The sequence below is a fragment of the Tiliqua scincoides genome, chromosome 5, assembly GCF_035046505.1.
Source record: "Tiliqua scincoides isolate rTilSci1 chromosome 5, rTilSci1.hap2, whole genome shotgun sequence".
Classification (NCBI taxonomy): Eukaryota; Metazoa; Chordata; class Lepidosauria; order Squamata; family Scincidae; genus Tiliqua; species Tiliqua scincoides.
In genome coordinates this window covers 78224835-78246072 of record NC_089825.1, presented here as the reverse complement: position 1 = coordinate 78246072, position 21238 = coordinate 78224835, and the positions used below count along the sequence as shown (strand labels likewise).

General features: G+C 47.2%; 1 protein-coding gene across 7 annotated transcripts in view; it reads right to left on the bottom strand.

Moving 5' to 3' along the window:
• Positions 1-204: 204 nt before the first annotated feature.
• The window catches only part of GPATCH8 (G-patch domain containing 8), a 100808-nt gene continuing 79774 nt past the window's right edge, over positions 205-21238 (bottom strand). For all 7 annotated transcript variants that reach the window (XM_066628167.1, XM_066628170.1, XM_066628168.1 and 4 more), the window contains 2 exons: positions 6887-7017; positions 205-6233 (listed from right to left, as the gene is read on the bottom strand). In XM_066628167.1, the coding sequence (XP_066484264.1) occupies positions 2396-6233; positions 6887-7017 (3969 nt within the window). In that variant the 3' untranslated portion in view covers positions 205-2395. The remainder of the gene's footprint in view (positions 6234-6886; positions 7018-21238) is intronic.

The window sequence follows — 21238 nt, the reverse complement described above, 5'->3', positions numbered from 1 at the left end:
GTGTACCCTCTGCACCCCATCTCTTAGAGACCGTGCCACAGCAACACAGTGTCAACACTGGGGAGGGCAGAATTGTATTCTGTGTAAGTAGTACATAAAAGATCTGCCTTAAAAAAGCAGGAGGGGAGAAACCTTACAATGACAATTAAAATTTGGGTCTGATGCAGTCGGAAAACAAATACGCACAAACACACTTTCCCCCAAATTACTAGTTTATTAGAAAGTTTATTTTCCTCATTTTTACAGCATATATATATTTATATATATATACTTTTATGTGACAAAGTTAAATATAGTCTGATGATACTGAAGTAAATGTGTTCTTTCTGTTGTAAGCACTCTTTGTGGAAGTCCAGTCTTCTCCTGGACTAGGGTGCTGCATTTGCAGTCTGAACCTCAAGGAAATGAAGCACTGAGAAATTAATACTGTTATTTTGTTGAATATTTACAATGGCTACCAAGAGAGTTTGTTGGAGCAGCATTTCCTGTGCTAGTCTCTTTGTAGCAAAGTGTAAGGAAGCTTAGAGGCTGGATCATTTCAGGGCAGCAGGTAATCGTGATTATTTTCAAAATTTTGGAGTGGAAGTAACAGCTAACAGTGCCTTCAAACTCTGCTTGCAGATCACAAACAGCCATCACTTTGCAGGAAGCTGGCTTCTCGTTGTGCACATGCTGGTGTCAACGGAGACCTCAAGGTAAACTGACAGCAACCCCCTCCCTTTTTTGTTTGTTGGTTGAAGTCCTACCCTAGGGAGTAGCAGTGTTGCAAATCCTCTCTCCAGGACTAACAGTACCTATGTTAACAAGGGGCTGTGAAGATGAGCAACCTCTCCCTTTGGAAGAAAAATTCCAGAAAAAGGGAAGAATTCAGAACAGCACACACCACGCAAAACCTTTTCAAAACATAAAAAGGCACATATTTCAAAACAAGGAGTCTTCACTCACTCAAAAACTTATACTCAATCCTACCTAGAAGCTATGATGCAGAAGAGACTTAAAAACAAGTAGCTGAACCACAGGAAAAATGGTCAGGCTGTGGGTATTTCTGTAGGACCCACCTTTTCCTCTGACTGCAAAATGGCTTCCTGCTCAATAAGCCAACTGGCCATCTCTCACAAACTTAATGGCCTCGCTGTTAACTGCAACATGCAGTGAACACTTCTGCTGCCCCATTACCTCCCTTCTTCAAAGATGCTACAAGCGATGTCATTGCACAGGATGGCATTCATTAGCTATAATACACAAGGTCCAGATTGCTGCTCCTTGCTTATTCCAAATCTTGTCACATTTTCTCCTGTAAATTGAAAAGTCTATTTTTTGTTTTCATTTATAGTACATAAAAACTCCACCAAAAAAATGAGCTCAATAAAATATACATGCTTGAAGTCGTCTTGCACCCTAGCTGCAACTAGAAGCCTTGAACCTTTGACAAGAGTTTTCTTTCCAACTACATCAAAATGTATATATAATCAAAGCCACTGGAACGAGTACCACTCAAAGAATGGGCCGTAAAAAAGTGTTATTGCGGTATACTACCAATATGGAACATTTGTCAGAGGAGCTACAAAAAGCAGCATTTCGACTTGTACAGAGATCAGTGCAATTTTTTAAACTTTTCTTCTGGAAAAAATCATAAGTTAATAAAGAACTGTCAATATTACAGAGGAAAGAGTACACATTACAGAGTCATGTTCAGGACGTTCACAAGACTCCAGTCCACCATATTGCTTCAAGGACTGAAAAAGGAATTGCTCTCTGTTTTCTCCTTCAGCAGCATTCTGGAGTGTGTGCGAGCATGTGTGTGCAAGGACAGCTCTGCCAAGCCAGTCTGACATTGGAAACTGGCAAGCAACTGCCCTGTTTGTGACAATCAGTAGGCTGCTGCATGCGGCTGTCAAATGGGAGCAGGCAGGAACACAGGGATGGTCCCCGTGCTGAACATCTCTTGGCTGTTTTGCTCAGGTTGAGCTTCAAAGTGAACCCACACTGCTACTTTCATGCCTAGTATTCAAACAGATATTGAAGGCAATTTAAGCGTGACCAATTCCCATTTTCAGAATGGAAGGACAATTACGAACATAAGAATCAGAAATTAAAGGAAAGGGCGTGCTTCTGCCAGAGAACTTCACATCCATTCAGGAGGTGAACATATCACCTTTAGCTGCAGGAGCCCCCTGAAAACCCCTCCAGCAACACAGCTTTCCCCTCTCCCTCAGAGCTGCTCATCTGAGTTAGCCTTTCCATCCCTGCCCAACCCTTCCCTTCTTTGGCTGTTCCTGTGTCAGTCAGTGCCATTCAGAGAGCAAGAGAGACTGTACACAGACAGACAGACACACATACACACTCACACCCCTGCCTCCTCCACACTGATAGAGGCTGCCCCTTTTACACTCCTTCATGTGCCATGGCTAGGAGGATGCTGCAAGTCCTGTCCTGAGAAAATGGGGTGCAGGAGAGGATGGAGGTGCAGTGCTGTGGCGGCTGCAGCAGTTGCTGGTCGAGGTGCTAGAAGGGTTGGGTAGAGGGCAGCGTGGGGGACAGGATGGAAAGTGAAGGGACCTGGGTGGATAGCAGAGGCAGGGATGATATGGATGGGATGGCTGGCCAGGAAAGTGGCTGGGTGCCCTGGGATGATTGAGTGGGTTAAGTGGGACAAGGAGATGGGTGTCAAGTGGTGCTGGGGGATGTGATGCACTTGAGCAAGAGGCTGAGGGTGAGGGTGAGGGTGGATGCCAATGGCTGCGGCAGCTGCTGCCGCATGATGCTGCAAGATGGCATGCTGCACGGTGGTGATAGAGGTGGCTGCGGCTGCGGCAGGTTGTTGAATGTGGATGGGCTGCAGGGCAGGTGCTGCAGCAGGAGCCAGGGCTGCTGATGCAGGAAAAGCCTTGACCTGCTTGGCTAGGAGCTGCTGCTGGATATGCTGTTGAGCTGCCTGCTGGAGTTTGCTGTATTTCTCCATCTCTTCTGGAGTGAATGTGATGGGCTGGCTCTCCAACGGTGCCAGGGAAGAGTCCTCAGTGCCTTCCTGCTCCCCACTGATGCTCGCCTCCCCACTCTGTGGCACATAGCCAGGGAAGGGCTCAACATCTGATGCCAAAGGCACAATCCTGCCTTCTATGGAAACAGGCTGGCTCTCACTGTCCAAAGGCTCTAAAGCATCACCCTCACTGGGGTCAGAGAGGAAACCGTGCGGCACAACCAGCTCACCAGATCCATAGTGCTCTGGGAGCCCCGGTGGCTCGAGTGGTGCAGGGGCCATCTCTGTGGCCACTTCTTCTGGTTTCTGATCTGCTGGGAGGTTGTCCTGTGCCGCTGTCACGATGGGTTCCTCCACCTGAAGCTGGCTTGCCAGGACACTCTCTCCAACATCACGGGTTGCTTCGTCTGCTTCCGACAGTTCCACTTCCTCTCCTCTTTCTAAGCCAGGTTCTTCAAACTGCTTGGCACTTGGCTTCCGGACTGTGGGAAGCTTTCCAATTAAAGGGAGGACGGTTTTGTTGCCTAGTGAGGGTGGAAGCTTTGGGCCGAAGTAGCCTTGAGGGGGATCTTTCAGCTTTATGCCAGCCTTGTGGGGCCCTGCAGGGGACTCTTCACTACCACCAGGTTTCTTCTCCACCTTCCTGGACTGAATCTTTTCCAAAAGGAGCTTGGCGGTGGCAGAATTCTTTTCCTCTGAAGTACAGCTGCTTCCCAACGTGGAGCTGCCGCTGTTGTGGGAAAGACTGCTGGGCCCTGTAGCTTCATCACCTCGCACTTCTTTTCTCAGGGGCCCCTCACCTTGCCTGGCTCGGAAGTACTGAGGGGACTGAGAGCGGTAGATCTTGGACCGTATGAAGTCCCGACGTCCCGATCTCCTCTCACCAGGGCTCTCGTGGCCTCGGGAGCCCTTCCTTGAAAGAGACCTCTGCGAAAGGCTTCTTGTGCTCCGGCTCCGCTCCCGGCTGTAGCTCCGACTCCGTTTCCAGCTGTGCCCTGTGCGGCTGCGGCTCCTCCGTTTGCTGCGGCTGCGACTGCAGCTGCTGCTGCGCGTCCTGCCCCGGTTTCTTGTCCTTGACCTCCCCCTGGCATGGGTTCGACTCCTGCTTCGGCTGCGAGAACGGCTCCTGCTCAGACTGTAGTCATCTTCTGAAGAAGAGTAGTTGTGCCGTTTGGACCTGCGCTTGGAACTGGCGTAGTCGGAATCATCCGAGTCGTGGGAGTGCTTTGTGCGACTCCGTGAGTGGTCACTGTAGTCACTATAGCTATCTTCCGAGTAGCTCCGTCGCCGGCTGTACCGGCTGTTGTCTGAGGATGCATATGAACTTGTGGAATAGGACCTTTGAGATGACCTTCGAGAGGAATGCCTCCTTCCTGATCGGGAGCGGCTCCGTGAACAGTCACTGCCAGAATCGTAATCATCACTGTACCGCGATGCTGACTTCTGCCTGAAGTGCTTGTGGCAGGAGTCCTCGTCGCTCTCGTAGCCACCGCTGCTTTGCCGGCCCCTGTGGCCAGGGTGCCCTGAAGCTGGGGCAGAAGGCCGCCTCTTGGTGGCAGAGGCGGCCTGCTGTGGGTCCCCCTTGTGTTTTTTGCTGCTGTGCTCTTGGGAGGAGGTGCCACTGTCATCTTTCTTGCTGCTGCTGCCTTCTTCAGTAGAGACAGACTTCCGCTGGGAGTCCTGAGAGCACCACTTCCTCTTTCTGGGGTGGCCACTGTCTTCGGTCCCCTGCACCCGCTCAGCCTCTGTGGGGAAGAAAGGCTTGCTTTTCTTGCGTTTGTGCTTCTTTCGTTTCTTGGACTTCTCTTCCGCAAGGTCCCCCTCCCTGCCTTTCTCCTCCGCCTCACCCTTGCGCCGACGTTTATGCTTGGTGGCCTTCTTGTGCTTCTTCTTCTTCTTGTGTTTGTGAGATTTCCCCACTTTGTCTTTGCGACTAACAAGGCTGCCTTTGCTGCTGTCTTCGAGGCTTTCCCCTTTCCCAGCATTAAGAGGGTGGGACTCCTGCTTGCTGCATGCTGGCTGGGACTTTGCTTCTGTCACTGTGGAGGAACTGCCAGCAAGAAGGTCCATCTCTTTGTTCTTGGCTGCATCCTCACCTTCGGCAGGTTGTGTTTTCTCCTTGGAAAGACTGGCTGTGGCTTTCTGCTTCTCAGTCCCCTTTGCTCTTGCATCTTTGTTGCGAGACAGCTTAAAGTCAAAATACAAGGGGTTGCAGCTGTATGAAATGGAGGGCTCTGCTTTGGTGAGGATCAGCAGTTCGGAGGGCCACTGTAGGGTGGTGCTCTCGTCTTTACTCAGCACTGGGAAGAAGGGTCCCATCAAATGCTTAGGACCGTCTGTGGTTTCTTTGCTGCTTGCTGCAGCCTGGGGAAGCTCTTTAGCAGTATCTGACACTGCTGGTTTGCTTTCTCTGGGCTGCTTGCCTTCCTGCCTGCCTGTCTCTTCTGGAATTTCCTTGTCTTCAATTTTGCTGCTTTTGCTGGCAGGACTTGGTTCCTTTTGATGGGTAGCAGACTCTGCTGTTGACACCTTCTCGCTGTTTTTTGATGCTTTGGGTTTGGGCGAGTTGCTCCGCTTTCTTTCACGTGCTGCTTTCTTGCTCAGAGCTTCTGCTTCTACTTGCTCTGTGGCCTTCATGAACAGCAGAAACTGAAAGTTGGGTTTCACTTTGCAGTGGGCTGGGGGAATGTAGTGGTAATATTCTGGCTCCATGGCCACTGGTCCATCCTCTCGTTTCATCTTCTTCAGCTTTGACAGTGTGGTGCTCAGACCTGCCCCATCTTTCTCAAGCTGCTGCTCCTCCTCATCTACCTTATTGTCAGGGCTGTTCGTTCCCTCTACCTCTCCAATTTTTCCTAAAAGTCCTGAATCTGAATGGGCTCGCTCATCAGCTTTGACTTCTTCAGGAGAACCAGACTCATCCACATGGTCTTTGAAGACAGAGGCAATCGACTCAAGCTTCACAGGAGCCTTCTTGGCAAAGGAGAATGACACTCCTATCTTTTGAAGAGGATTAACCCCAAAGCTGATGGCTTGTGGCACCTGGACAGGAACCTGCCCAAGACCAGCGTTGCTACTGGCTTGCCCACTGGCAGAAACAATGCCCTTGTCGACGGTCATACTGGTGGCCTGACTAGATGCTGGTGAGAAGGAGGAACATGTACTAGGAGCTGCCAGGTCCATCTCATCCTCTCCCCCTTCTTCATCTACAGCCACTGTAGTGGTTCTGAACATTGGCCCGCTTCCTGGAGCACTAGGAAATAGGAAAGGGGATAACAAAAAAGAGAGAAAGAACAAAATTCTGGTTAAAGCCACTGGATATGTCTTCATCTTTTCACCTCCCCCAACCCTCCTCCACCCATACCTACTCAACCTTGCCCCTTGTCTTCTAGACAAGTTACCACAGTCACTAGGACCTGCAGGATGTAAGTGTCAGAACTCTCTCCCTGCTGCACACATGCTTTGCATGCCCTCCTATTGGTCTCTTCCTGATGACAAGGCTGGCCAGAGGTGGCCTAGAGCTGCCAGCAATCAAATCCCATACTGTGAAGACCCAAACAACACTGCTTTTTCCAGTTCACAGTCCACGTCCTTGACAAAAGGAGCGGTGCTGCACATTGAAATGTGAGTTGGTTTATTCTGGTATCATATTTTTGTTGTCAAACCCACCTGAACTTTTGTAGGCCACTTTAGAACACCAAACATAATATAGAACAATACAAGACATGTTGCAGGCAGTGGTAATAAGATCAGATCAGAATAAACACATCAAAACAATTTCAATTGGGAGATTATAGTTAAAATTATTTATATTAGCTTTAAACATTGTTAACTATCAGTTAAAAGTACATTGACTAATGTCAAGTGGCAAAAGTCTGCCCTTCATGACAAAAGTAGATCACTCACCATTCAGATTGTTTTCTCTGCTCAGCTAGCTCATGCAGACGCCGAAGGGCTTTCTCCTGCTTCCTCTCATCCTTGCGGGATCTTGATGAGACATTACGAGCAAACTCTCTCTGCTTCAGCTCCTTCAGCCTCTGCAGCAAAGTGAGAGAGAGAATCAGATGGAGTTCTGTGCACTTTCATCAGTGGCGTAGCTAGCCACCCTGGAGTCCAGGGCAAAGCTTGAAATGCTGTCTCCATGATGTCATACCCGGAATGTGATGTTACTTCCAGGTATGATGTCATACCCCTGCGGTTTCTAAAAAATAAAAAAGCAGAAAGCAGCAATTGCAATCTTGCCAGTTGCCCCCTTGCTCTTCAGCTTTGGGAGGGGTGACCAGGAGAGCAGCGGAGCAAGGGGGTGGCCAGCAAATGGCCACTTAGCTTTGGGGGTGTGTGTGTGTGATGTGACTGGGAGAGCAGCGGAGCAAGGGGGTGGCCAGTGATTAGTCACAGACTGCAATCACCATATTTGGCTCAAGCGGCATTTTAAAACACTGCTTTTTTTGCTGGAATTGAAAACAGCGGTCACGGTCTGAGGCTGGTTGCTGGTCACACCCTCGCTCCTTGTCTTTGGAGGGCAACTGGGAGGCCAGCAGATCAAGGAACAGCTGGTGAGCAGCCTTAGACCACAACTGCAACACCCCCCCCCGAGAAAGGGTGTAGGGCAGCAAAACAAGACGACAGCGATTGCAGTAGTGGCAGTGCAAGGGTGCCAGGCTGCCCCCCCAGAAGAGTGCAGCCCAAGGCAATTGCCCCCTGTCCCCCTAATAAGACCACTGATTTTCACACAACTGTGTGCTAGTCCTTTTTCTAATCCATTTCATGTCCAACTACTAGACAATCAAAGCAAATTCCTATAGCTCAATGGCAGAGCATGTACTTTGCATGCAGATTGCCCCAAGTTTCATTCCTGGCATCTCCAGTTAAAAGATCTTGGAAAGCAGGGCCAGGGAAAGATTTCTGTCCAAACCTCATAAGAACAGCAAGCCATCTGATTAGACAACACTGCGCCAGAATGATGGACCTATGGACTCACTCACTCATAAGAAGGACTGCCGCAAGAGCCTACATTTCATTACAAGTTCCAAAACAATAGCCTTTTCTGTTCTGAAGTATCATAGTGCTGGTCATCAGGACATCATCAAACAGAAGACAAACCAAACACTAAGATGTGAGAACATACAAGAACAAGAGGGAGGAACATAACCATCTCCCTAAATAACACAGGCCAACACACATTTTGCTTCCTTAAACGTTACACCAATTCCTGAGTACATTTGGGGTGCGGATTCCAAAAATGGCATCCGTTTTGCCCTATCATGTCTAGTTTTGGAGACACGGCATAGCATCTTTAGTGAATGGTTCAAGCAGCTTCCTCTTGAGGAAGGCTACACCATGGCTTCCTCATGAGGAAGCTGCTTGAACCATTCACTAAAGATGCTATGCCGTGTCTCCAAAACTAGACGTGATAGGGCAAAACGGATGCCATTTTTGGAATCAGCACCCCAAATTCATATCAAACTACCATAAAGTTTGGGAAAAACTTTTCTGACCCTCAATTTTGTAGGCCTGTGATCACCAATCACAGTGGCATGAAATTCACAGGTTAAACCTAACCATGCTTTCTCAGAAATAGAGCCCCACAACATTAAGGAAGGCATAAGTACAGGCATGCCCCCTTATCCGCAGGAGTTCCGTTCTGGAACCCTACCCCCACAGATACCTGAAACTGTGGATATGGGCAAACGCCCACCCCCGTGGTCTAGGGGGGCCACCTCCGCTTCTGGAGGTAAATTCAGCTATCCTCACCTCTGGAGGGGTCTCTGAGCTCAGCAGGAGAAAATGTAAGTGACATTTTTAGTGCCTTATATATAATGCCCAGGCTTCCTTATAAGACTTCCTGAGTTATCCATTAAAAATGTCACTTCTGGTTTCAATGTGAAACCAGAAGTTGTGTTGCTGTTTTTTTAGCTTGAAAGCTCAGTCTGAACTCGGCAGAGGCCAGGGGCGGACGTCCTCAGCCTCTGCTGAGCTCAGAGGCCCCTCTGGAGGTGAGAAGGAGCAGAGCTGGGGGGCCCGGACCTGATCTGCAGATAAATCAATCTGCGGATACAGGGGCCTGCCTAAATGCTTCAAACTGGAGGCAGACAAACAAAGCTTTCAGAAGAAAACTGGACCAAGAGGCTGCAGACCTGAATTTGTTAACATCTCACAGTAAGATTTCAAGGGATAACAAAACTTGGGGCAGTGCTGGTTATGATTACATTTAGTGGCACAGCAATGGAGCCCCACACACACCTCAACACTTAAGATGTAGTTTTTGCATTCTCACTATTGTTAGTAGTTTACTTTCAGCTGTAATATTACCCACCCATGTATTTTTAATGATACAGATATTAACTGCTTTTTGTACATGATCACAGGTGACAAAGATTGCATTAATTCTCCCTTTCTGAATCTCCATTAAGTGGCAGTCATTTGGGCTGCTCAACCAACAAGAAAGGGTTGCCACAATCTCAGAAGGTACAACCAAGACACCTGCCCATCAGTTCAGTCAGATTCTCTCGTCCAGCCTATTTGCAGGGTTGACTACAACAGGCACAATTGCATTCAAAGAAGCAAGCAAACTCTGAAAGAAACCAGGGGGGAAAATGCTCTGTTGCTTTATGAAGGGTATATGGCAGGTCAGAATTACAGCATGGGAAATTTCCCACCATCTAGAACAGTTATTCTCAACCTTTAAGGAGCCCTCAGACACTGGAGCAAAGATGGGAATTGTTGTGAACCACATGCAAACCCCCCACACCCTGCACACAAAAAATACAATTCAATTTGTAATAAGATATTTTTTAGGTTTACTATTTATAGTAAATAGTAAATAGTTTTGTGGGTTACTGCTTCTGTTGCTGGCTGAGGGTGGACCGTTCTCCGCCTACAGCCCACAGCCACAACCAACACTTCAGTGCTTGGTGCCAGCAGTCTCAATCTCTACCCTCTCTGGTGGTCCATGGGGGAGCACTTGCTTGGCAAGACACTGGAAGTGGTTGAAGGAAATCTTTTCCCCTGAGACTCTGTGGACCACTTCCTAGGCCTCATGGATCACAAGCTGGGAACCAGTGTACCACTGCATAATGGATTGCATTCATCTTAAGTGAACAGGATTTTCTTTGTTAGCAGGGTTCAGATAATTAATTTTCAGAGAGCTTTCCAATTAGCAAGACACTATAATGCTGTCCCAACATTCTTAAATTCACTGAAAGTTGGAAAATGTTACTGAATATGGTGAAAACCTCTGATTTTTTTTCCTGTTTTGGATGCTTGTAGAGTTCTGAAATCTCAGCATGCTAAAAAGCCTGCTAAGCCATTTGGAGGAAGCAACTATTGTCCTCAGATGCTTCTCTAAAACCCTCTGAAATCAGTGCCATAGCAGAAACCCCACATGACCAAGCTGACAGACTGTTCTTCAAATTCATTGTCTTCCCCAAGTACAAGAAGTCCTAGCCAGCTCACCTGCTGGGATTGGCAAGCCCAGGCATCCAAGTTCACCTAACCAAATCAAAAGGCAGGGAGGGATGTTCAAGTGGCCATAAACCATGGGCTGCTAAATGTGGACGCAGTGGTAGCAAAGCCTTACTATTCTGTGCTGCAACCAGCAGTTTTTGTGCCCAATCTTCACACAGCCATGCACTAGTCAGCCGCTTCCCTGGGAAATTGCCCCAGAAAGCTCTGAACCCAGATTTCCAGGGGGAAGTGGCTGACCAGCGAGAGGCTGTGTGAAGACTGGGCATGAAAACTGCTGGTAAGCTGAGGCTTGCCGAAATTGCTGGCTGCAGTGCAGAACAATAAAAAGGGGTTCAGTGATGAACCATAGTCTGATTGCTGCCCACTCATGGTCTATGCAGTAGAATGTTTTACTGTGGACAAGTAGTATCTACTGAGTTGGTCACTAGGAAAAAGACACAGAATAGCTAAAGAGTTATTTGCAATCAGATGAAGATCTTGATTTTGTCACATAGCTGAACATATGCAGAAATCAAACAGGTCAGCAGAGTTAAATAATTTTGTGTAACCTGGATCAAACACTGGTTTGGGAGGACACACTGCCTAAGACACTTCTGTTTCAAGCAGCTGCTTAACATGAACGCTCCATGAGGCAATGAAAGTCATTCAAGAATGTTTATGTCTATTTTAAAATATGATACTCACTGTAACAATGATCTAATCTGGGATGTGGGTGAGATGAATCCAAATCCAAATTGACAACAGACTCGGTGAGTGAACAAGTCACTACTGTATTCTTCAACCTCAACAGCCCAACACAAACTTATGCAACACATGCTGATTTTGCAAAATTTATTCAGCTTCTGTAGTCATGAAAAGGGGTAAAAAGCAATCAAGGGCACTGAAGGGCACTTATTGACATAGTGGGCATAACGGAAACCTGGTGGAATGCGGAGAATCAGTGGGATACCGCAATCCCGGGCTATAAACTCTACAGGAGGGACAGGCAGGGGCGTGTTGGAGGTGGGGTGGCCCTTTATGTTAAGGAAGGGATAGAATCCAGCACAGTAGAGATTGAAGGTGGGTCCAACTCCACCGTAGAATCTCTGTGGGTTAAATTACCAGGCTTGTGCAGCAATGTAATACTGGGGGCGTGCTATCGTCCTCCAGACCAGAAATCTGATGGGGACCTTGAAATGAGGAAACAGATCAGGGAGGTGACAAGGAGGGACAGGGTTGTAATCATGGGGGACTTCAATTATCCTCATATTGACTGGGTCAATTTGTGTTCTGGTCACGATAAGGAAACCGGATTTCTTGACGTGCTAAATGACTGTGGCTTAGATCAGCTAGTCAAGGAGCCCACCAGAGGACAGGTGACTCTGGATTTAATTTTGTGCGGTACGCAGGACCTGGTTAGAGATGTAAACGTTACTGAGCCATTGGGGAACAGTGATCATGCTGCGATCCGTTTTGACGTGCACGTTGGGGGAAGAATACCAGGCAAATCTCTAACAAAAACCCTTGACTTCCGACGGGCGGACTTCCCTCAAATGAGGAGGCTGGTTAGGAGGAGGTTGAAAGGGAGGGGAAAAAGAGTCCAGTCTCTCCAGAGTGCATGGAGGCTGCTTAAAACAACAGTAATAGAGGCCCAGCAGAGGTGTATACCGCAAAGAAAGAAGGGTTCCACTAAATCCAGGAGAGTGCCCGCATGGCTAACCAGCCAAGTTAGAGAGGCTGCGAAGGGCAAGGAAGCTTCCTTCCGTAAATGGAAGTCTTGCCCTAATGAAGAGAATAAAAAGGAACATAAACTGTGGCAAAAGAAATGTAAGAAGGTGATAGGGGAGGCCAAGCGAGACTATGAGGAACGCATGGCCAGCAACATTAAGGGGAATAATAAAAGCTTCTTCAAATATGTTAGAAGCAGGAAACCCGCCAGAGAAGCGGTTGGCCCTCTGGATGGTGAGGGAGGGAAAGGGGAGATAAAAGGAGACTTAGAGATGGCAGAGAAATTAAATGAGTTCTTTGCATCTGTCTTCACGGCAGAAGACCTCGGGCAGATACCGCTGCCCGAACGGCCCCTCCTAACCGAGGAGTTAAGTCAGATAGAGGTTAAAAGAGAAGATGTTTCAGACCTCATTGATAAATTAAAGATCAATAAGTCACCGGGCCCTGATGGCATACACCCAAGGGTTATTAAGGAATTGAAGAATGAAGTTGCAGATCTCTTGACTAAGGTATGCAACTTGTCCCTCAAAACAGCCACGGTACCAGAAGATTGGAGGATAGCAAATGTCACGCCTATTTTTAAAAAGGGAAAGAGGGGGGACCCGGGAAACTATAGGCCGGTCAGCCTAACATCCATACCGGGTAAGATGGTGGAATGCCTCATCAAAGATAGGATCTCAAAACACATAGACGAACAGGCCTTGCTGAGGGAGAGTCAGCATGGCTTCTGTAAGGGTAAGTCTTGCCTCACGAACCTTATAGAATTCTTTGAAAAGGTCAACAGGCATGTGGATGTGGGAGAACCCGTGGACATTATATATCTGGACTTTCAGAAGGCATTTGACACGGTCCCTCACCAAAGGCTACTGAAAAAACTCCACAGTCAGGGAGTTAGAGGACAGGTCCTCTCGTGGATTGAGAACTGGTTGGAGGCCAGGAAGCAGAGAGTGGGTGTCAATGGGCAATTTTCACAATGGAGAGAGGTGAAAAGCGGTGTGCCCCAAGGATCTGTCCTGGGACCGGTGCTTTTCAACCTCTTCATAAATGACCTGGAGACAGGGTTGAGCAGTGAAGTGGCTAAGTTTGCAGACGACACCAAACTTTTCCGAGTGGTAAAGACCAGAAGTGATTGTGAGGAGCTCCAGAAGGATCTCTCCAGACTGGCAGAATGGGCAGCAAAATGGCAGATGCGCTTCAATGTCAGTAAGTGTAAAGTCATGCACACTGGGGCAAAAAATCAAAACTTTAGATATAGGCTGATGGGTTCTGAGCTGTCTGTGACAGATCAGGAGAGAGATCTTGGGGTGGTGGTGGACAGGTCGATGAAAGTGTCGACCCAATGTGCGGCGGCAGTGAAGAAGGCCAATTCTATGCTTGGGATCATTAGGAAGGGTATTGAGAACAAAACGGCTAATATTATAATGCCGTTGTACAAATCGATGGTAAGGCCACACCTGGAGTATTGTGTCCAGTTCTGGTCGCCGCATCTCAAAAAAGACATAGTGGAAATGGAGAAGGTGCAAAAGAGAGCGACTAAGCTGATTACGGGGCTGGGGCACCTTCCTTATGAGGAAAGGCTACGGCGTTTGGGCCTCTTCAGCCTAGAAAAGAGACGCTTGAGGGGGGACATGATTGAGACATACAAAATTATGCAGGGGATGGACAGAGTGGATAGGGAGATGCTCTTTACACTCTCACATAATACCAGAACCAGGGGACATCCACTAAAATTGAGTGTTGGGCGGGTTAGGACAGACAAAAGAAAATATTTCTTTACTCAGCGCGTGGTCAGTCTGTGGAACTCCTTGCCACAGGATGTGGTGCTGGCGTCTAGCCTAGACGCCTTTAAAAGGGGATTGGACGAGTTTCTGGAGGAAAAATCCATTATGGGGTACAAGCCATGATGTGTATGCGCAACCTCCTGATTTTAGGAATGGGTTAAGTCAGAATGCCAGATGTAGGGGAGAGCACCAGGACGAGGTCTCTTGTTATCTGGTGTGCTCCCTGGGGCATTTGGTGGGCCGCTGTGAGATACAGGAAGCTGGACTAGATGGGCCTATGGCCTGATCCAGTGGGGCTGTTCTTATGTTCTTATGTTCTTATAAGCTCTATTGCTAAACAGTGGCAATCATATTCAGTTGCACCTCCTCCTGACTTTAGAAATTTCACACACTTTCAAGCCTACCATCAGTCTTGACAGAAACATGCATTTTAAAAAATAAATGGAAATTCCTCAAGATGTAAAAGACCACATTACACCTTGAATTCTGACCTTCTGTGCCTTTGCAGAATTGAAAAATGCGTATTGTCTTGGAAACATGGTTTCTTGTTAAGAAATGCGATAGCTGTCAGGAGTTCTGAACAGTTGTGATTTAACTTTAATACAAGGGTCAGGTTCAGAGCCTTTGGGATGAGGAGAAATCACAACAATAGAACACACTTCAATTAAATGTACAAACGTGTCACGTACAAGAGAGAGCAACAACTGTTGCTACTTTGCTCAGAATGTGGGGTTTCAATCCCTCCTCCAGGTATTATACAGGTTCTCATGCCCCCTTAACAACAAGAGGAACAAATCTATGCAGAATTTTTTTCAGGTCCTGCAGTCAAATAAATGACAAAAAAATACATTTGTAGTTCCTTTAGACTTATGTGAATCCAAATCTAAAGATCATTTGGAAGCTGTGATTTTGGTAGGCGGGGAGTTCAGGGTTCTCTGCCACAGTAGACTCAAACCTCCTATTATCTCATATGAAGTGAATGATCTGATGGGGGACGAGAAGGAAGATGGGAGTCTCCAAATCAAAGACATAATTAATTGTGGTTATGGTTTCACTGTACTTAGAATGGAAAAAAGAGCAGAATGTACAGCTACACATTCACAGACAGGAAGTTAGTGCTATGGACACTAAAAGAAAAAAACTCACTCTTATGATCTGGCCTCCACAATTTGCTTTCATTACATCTGCTGACAGTATCATATCACAGGGAGAGAAGGGGGAGAGAGACAATACACATAAAGGTGGAAAGAGAGAAAAAAAGAAAAAAGCCATTACTAACATAAATGGTTCCCATACTTGCAGGCTTATCCTAGTGGGCATGGAACTGGACCATTCAAGCTAAAAGGAAGGACTCTCAAACAGATACACCACCTGGGATAACAGAGGTACTTCACCACACACAAAACAGCATGCAATAGACCTCTGCATGATTCTAGATGGCAGTGGCGTAGCTAGCCCAGTTACTACCCGGTGCAAAGAAGAACCCAGAGCCCCCTTCCCCAGCAATGACATCAAATTTAATTAATTTACCACAGGGCTGCATTATGGCTACATCGGAGCTGTTAAGTTGGACAAGACTGGGCCCTCAGAGCCCAATCCTATGCATGTCTACTCAAAAATAAGTCCCATTATAGTCAATGGAACCTACTACCAGGTAAATGTGAATAAGATTTCAGCCTTATTTACTTCTGTAAGTAACCACAAATCTAAAAGGCATATCTAATTTAGAGCCCATTCCTATGCCTGTCTACTCAGACCTAAGTCCCATTGTGTTTAATGAGGCTTATTTCCAGGAAAGTGTGTATATCCAGTTTGAGAGGTGCAGGGGGCTGAGATGATCATACCAGCCAGCCGCTTACCTATAGCTTCTGGAATGAAATAGGGATCAATGAATTCTGAAGAAATGATGAGATGATGATGGCCAGGCCAGGTCAGGCCTGCTTTGGGCGCTACGTGCCTTCCGCTCGGTGCTCTCTGCTAGCCAGGCACTTCTTGCCTTGCTGCTCCCTACTTCAGGTTCCTATGCAGGCGCAGGCAACCCATCACAGCCAGCCAATACCATTATGTATCTACTCAGAAGTAAGTCCCTTTATAGTCAATTGGGGCTTACTCCCAGGAAAGGGTGGATAGGATTGCAGCCTTAGATAACTGTATGAGAAGAGGTGACAGAGAAAATTTAAGAGCCCAATCGCATGCCTGACTACTCAGAAGTAAGTTCCATTATAGTCAGTGGGGCTTACTCCCAGGAAAGTGTGGCGAGGATTGCAGCTCTGGTGAGTTGCAGGCGCAGTGAGGGGCTAAACTGTTGGACCCCCCCCCACAGGTTTGTGTGCTGCTGCTGCTTGTCGCGATCCCAGAGCTGTGTGCGCACTTTGCTAGCACTGGGGTTGCAACTGAGACTGAACTGTAGGCACCGCAGAGCAGAGGAGCAACAAGCAGTCCCATCACCACAAGCCCCTCTCTCCTACAGCCGAACTGTGAGCCCCTCACTGTGCACACAGCAGACTCTGGCTTGATTGCAGGAAGGGGGGTGCGTAGCATGGTGAAAGGACTGCTTCTAGTTGCTCCTCTGCTCTGTGGTGCCTGCAGCCCAGCCTCAGTCACCAGCCCAAGCGCTAGCAAAGCACGCACACAGCGCAAGGACCTGCAGCAAGCAGCAGCTGCCGCAGCAGCAGCAGCAGCACATGCCCCCCCCCCCCCGGCAGGTGGTGGTGGTGCAGTTCCATCTCTGCTGCTGGCTGGGGGAGGGGGCGGGGGGCAACACTTTAGTCTCGCCTGTCTCCTGTGTGTGCAGTACAGGCTGAACTGTTCCCCCCTCCTCATGCTGCTGGGGCGGTCGCGGTGAGCAAGCAGCAGCAGCATACACCATCCCCAGCTGCTGCCACTACCTTCTCAGCTACGAGGCCAACACCTCTGCGCTCCTGCAGCCCAATGTATGGTGCGGCAGTGAGGAGTGCAAGAGTTGACTGTTGCCCTCCCCTTAAGCTCCTCGCTCCTCTGTTTGCCTGCAGCAGCCTGACTGGAGCGCGTAGGCATTGGGCTACAGGATGGGAGGGGCTACAAAGTGCGGACTACAATTTGTAGCCCACATGTTGTACCCCCCGTGTAGCCTGGTGCATTTGCTGCCCCCTGCACCCCTTTAGCTATGCCACTGCTAGATGGGGTGGGGATGAGATCTGTTTAAAAGCAATGCAAGATACTCTTTCTTCAAGAAGAACAATTCAATTTAAAATACTAACAGCTTTCAGTACATATTAAGATGGCACAATAAATGCTTAGGAGGCAAAGTAACCAGACAGAAGTTATTCAATTCTGTAGCCATACCTACAGAGAATGATACATATGAAATAATGAGGCTCCCAAATGTTCATGACTGTCAACTGAACTTTGCACTATTACAGCTTAGCTATAAATAGTCCTGTGTTCAGTGTACTATCTAAGAGAAGGTCTCGCCCACGAACCTTCCTCTACATGGAGATCTTCAAGAGGGACCTGTTCTTAACACCTTCCTTTTGTTGGAAGTTACATTGACATCTAAAGGAGATGGGCTTTCTCTGCAGTAGCACATCTCTAGAATGTGCTGCCCCAGAACGTGTATGGGGTTAATTTCCTCCTGGTTTTTAGGAAGCAGATTGAAACTTCTCTCTCATGACTTCTTCTCTGTCTTCCAGACACCAACAGTGTTTTCATATCTCACACTTCTCTCCCCTCCCCCCAAAAAACCAAGTCAAATAATTATGACGGTATAATTATCATTTGGCTTTTGATTTCTTGGAGGGTTTTTACATTCCCTGACATGGTCTTTAGCAGATCTAGATTGTTCTAGCCTTTGGAAAGCCATGCTTTACAATCCCCAGATTAGTACTTCCATTTTTGAATCCTTCCTTGTTCTCTCAGACATAATAATAATAAACTTTATTTATATCCCGCCCTTCTCCCTAAAGGGACCCAGGGCGGCTAAGGGACCGTGGGCGGCTTGAATGCAATTCCAGTTATCTCTAGGTGCACACAGTTCTGCAGACTGTTTTGAGAAAACTGTTTGTGAATTAACAGGATTCCCCAGAGGAAATATGGAGCAGTCACCATGTTTCCCATCTTGTTGCAAGTTTTAATTTAATCAAGGATTTGGAATATTGCAAGCTGCTACTGTAGATTTACACTGTTTTTTGTTTAGTACAGTGCAGGCATCCCCACGTATCTGGGAGGGGATCCCTTCCAGGCCCTATCTTGTGGATATGGAAGATATGTGGGAACCCTATCTCTGCACACACACACACCCCGGCCATTAGTGTTGCTTAAAAGCCTACCAAGGTGAAGTGTAAAAGAAAGCTTTTACAGGTTGCAGTAAGCTTGCAAGCTTAAAGCATGTGCATGCAGGCTTCCTTGTTTTTCAATGCTCTTCAAGCATTTAGGCTGCCAGCAGCCTGAATGCATGTGCCATAAACTTACAAGCTTAAAGTGACCTGTACAAGCAAGAAACACTTTGTCCCAGTAAGCAATGCAAATGAGCCCCTGGATCCATGGGCAGGGTGCCCCTGGATCCACAGATGCCGGGGGGCTTATAGTTTCTATTTTCTACAGTTACGTATTTTATGGTTCTATAAACTGTCTTGAACAGAATAGAGAGGTATTAAAAAAAACTTCAAACAAAAAAGTCTGCCAAGACGGCAGGAGAATCAACTGTTGGAAAGAGGATTTAAGGACACCCTTAAAATAAGCAAAGAGGGAGATGGCAATCAAAGAACTGCTCTAAAACTTAGAAATCAGACCACTCCAAAACTAGAGTTCTGAAACTTCTTAGGAGGACTAATGAATCTAGTTTGATTCTGTGTTATAGATAAGGTCCCAAATCAGAAGATATACTCTTTCCCAATGCAATAACAAAAGAACTTCCATATGGGTCAAACCCTGTTCAATCCCAGTTTCAAGGAAAGCTCCTCTGGACCTGTAGCATGAGAGTGAGATGCTTTCAGGAAGTTCATTACTTGGTCCACTACACACACACGGAAAGTGGCATCTTCCCAGGAATGAAGAGAAGCAACAGCATGGAAAGTCAGCATCAAAATATGCAGATCCCTCTGCAGCTGTAAGGTTCTAGTAGGAAGACCCAACTGCATGACAGACATGGAATCCGCCCAGGTAACTATTCTCAGAGCTCTACCATTAAAGAAAATTATAGCATACTTTTAATGATGGGCCATGAGGATGCTTTCTGTGTAGTGCTTAGACAAACTGGAGAGTTGAAAGCGCTTCAAGTTCTGCTCATCTGTAGAGGTTTGGCATGAACTGTGGCATAATTATAGGGCTGCCTTTGTTATACTGGATAAGAGAAGTGGGCTTTCGGGGAGACTCACTTTGTGTTCCAAGTTAGAAGGCTTACGGTACGTAAGCTACAAAATTAGTTCCCTCATCAGGGCACACGTTTACGATGCATGTAAAAGTTGGATGTTGTCAGTAGCCTATTTTCAACTGAAAAAGCTGCTCCTAAAGTTTGCACCAAACTCTGCTCTGTGAAAAGCCATTTACAGCAACTTACATTCATGTTGTTTCTGTCAGTCATGGAGAAAAAATAGCAAGAATACTGAAGCACTAACCCTTCATATGCTATTTCTGAAATCCCACCAGGCGTTGTTCACACATTCAAGCCTCTCTTCTCATTGTAATGTTGCAGGATGCTGAATTCTGCTGCCAGTACAAATTTCAGCACTTGCACAGTGCAATCACAGATCTGTTTCTGTTGTACTCTGAAGGACAAAACTTGGAAGTCCAAAAGTCTCCATGCAACAGGGCCTGGCAAAACACAGGAAACACTGATTTCTTCCCCCAGTGCAAACAGATCTGGAGAGGCCATTCTCAATTTGCACTTATTATGCCACAGAACTCATGAAGAAGCACTTTAGATTAATCATCCTGAACTGAACAGGTCTAGTGCAGTGATTTTCAACCTTTTTCATCTCATGGCACACTGACGAGGCACTAAAATTGTCAAGGAACACCATCAGGTCTTTGACAATTGACAAGGGACACCACGACGCTGGCAGAGAGCTCACATTCCCCATAGGCCCTGCTGATAAATGACTTTCCCCCAAATTCCTGTGGCACGCCTGCGGACCATTCATGGCACACTGGTTGAAAATGGCTGGTCTAGTGTTATGTACACATATTGTATTACTGAATTTAACAGATTTTGAAAGGCAGGTAGATCTTTGGCGTACCGGGGGGGGGCATGGATACAAGTGACCCCAGGTGGCATGGCTGGGGGGCAGCACTGCCTCCCTAGCTATGTCGCCTCAAGGGTTGCCCATGCCCACTGCCTCCCCAGGAGGTGTTCTGAGGGCTGGACAGGCCATGGCCTTCCCGGCTATGAGAAAGCCTTCAAACATCACTTCTGGTTTTTGACTGAAAACAGGAAGTGACATTTTAAAGCCCTTATAATGGGAATGGCACCTTCGGACGTGCCCCCGGGCACCACAGTGGCCAGGACTGCCACTGAGGCAGATCTGTGTGCACAATAATTCACATCTTCGTGTTTATCTAGAAAAGGGGCCTTCAACCCGAGCTTGTGGGCTGAATCCTGCATCCCTAGATTACTTGTTTGGGAGTGACAGTGAAGGCTTTCCATTCCATGCTGCAACCAGCAGCAGCTAAATAGTTGCTTCATTGATAACCAGGACTGTTCTCCAAGCAGCTCAAGGTGTCAAGCATGATGTTCTTTCGTATAATCACTGCCCAGTGATGTACAGGGAGGCCACAAAGTCTGTATGCAGGCTTTAATGGCTTTAATTCCAATCCACACAATTATAGTGACTTTGTGCCCACCTGTCAAATTATGCTGAGAGAGGCCAAGTTGCCCAGGGTCACTTAGGCTGCAATCCTATACACACTTTCCTAGGAGTAAGCCCAACTGAACACAATGGGACTTACTAATGAGTAGACATGCAAAGGATTGTGTCCTCAGTTTCACCGATGAGTGGAAATTTGAATCTTTGCTCATACCTAAATCTAATACTCTGGCCACTACAAAACATCAGCTCTTCAATATTCACTATATATCATATTTCTGTACCTTAGCAGGTCAAAAAAATTTTTTTAAATAACACTATCCCAGTTTTCTAGCCATGAAATGACACATTTCAAATGTGACATTTGGTTAAATAATTCTCCCAATATCGGCACAAAGTGGCTACAGAGACACCTTAACTACTTAAACCAGGGCTTTTCAAACTGGGGTGACGCGAGGCCCCAGCCAGAGAGCTCTGACCACTTCCCCCTTAAGGGGCGGAGCCAGGGGGGAGGTCACAAA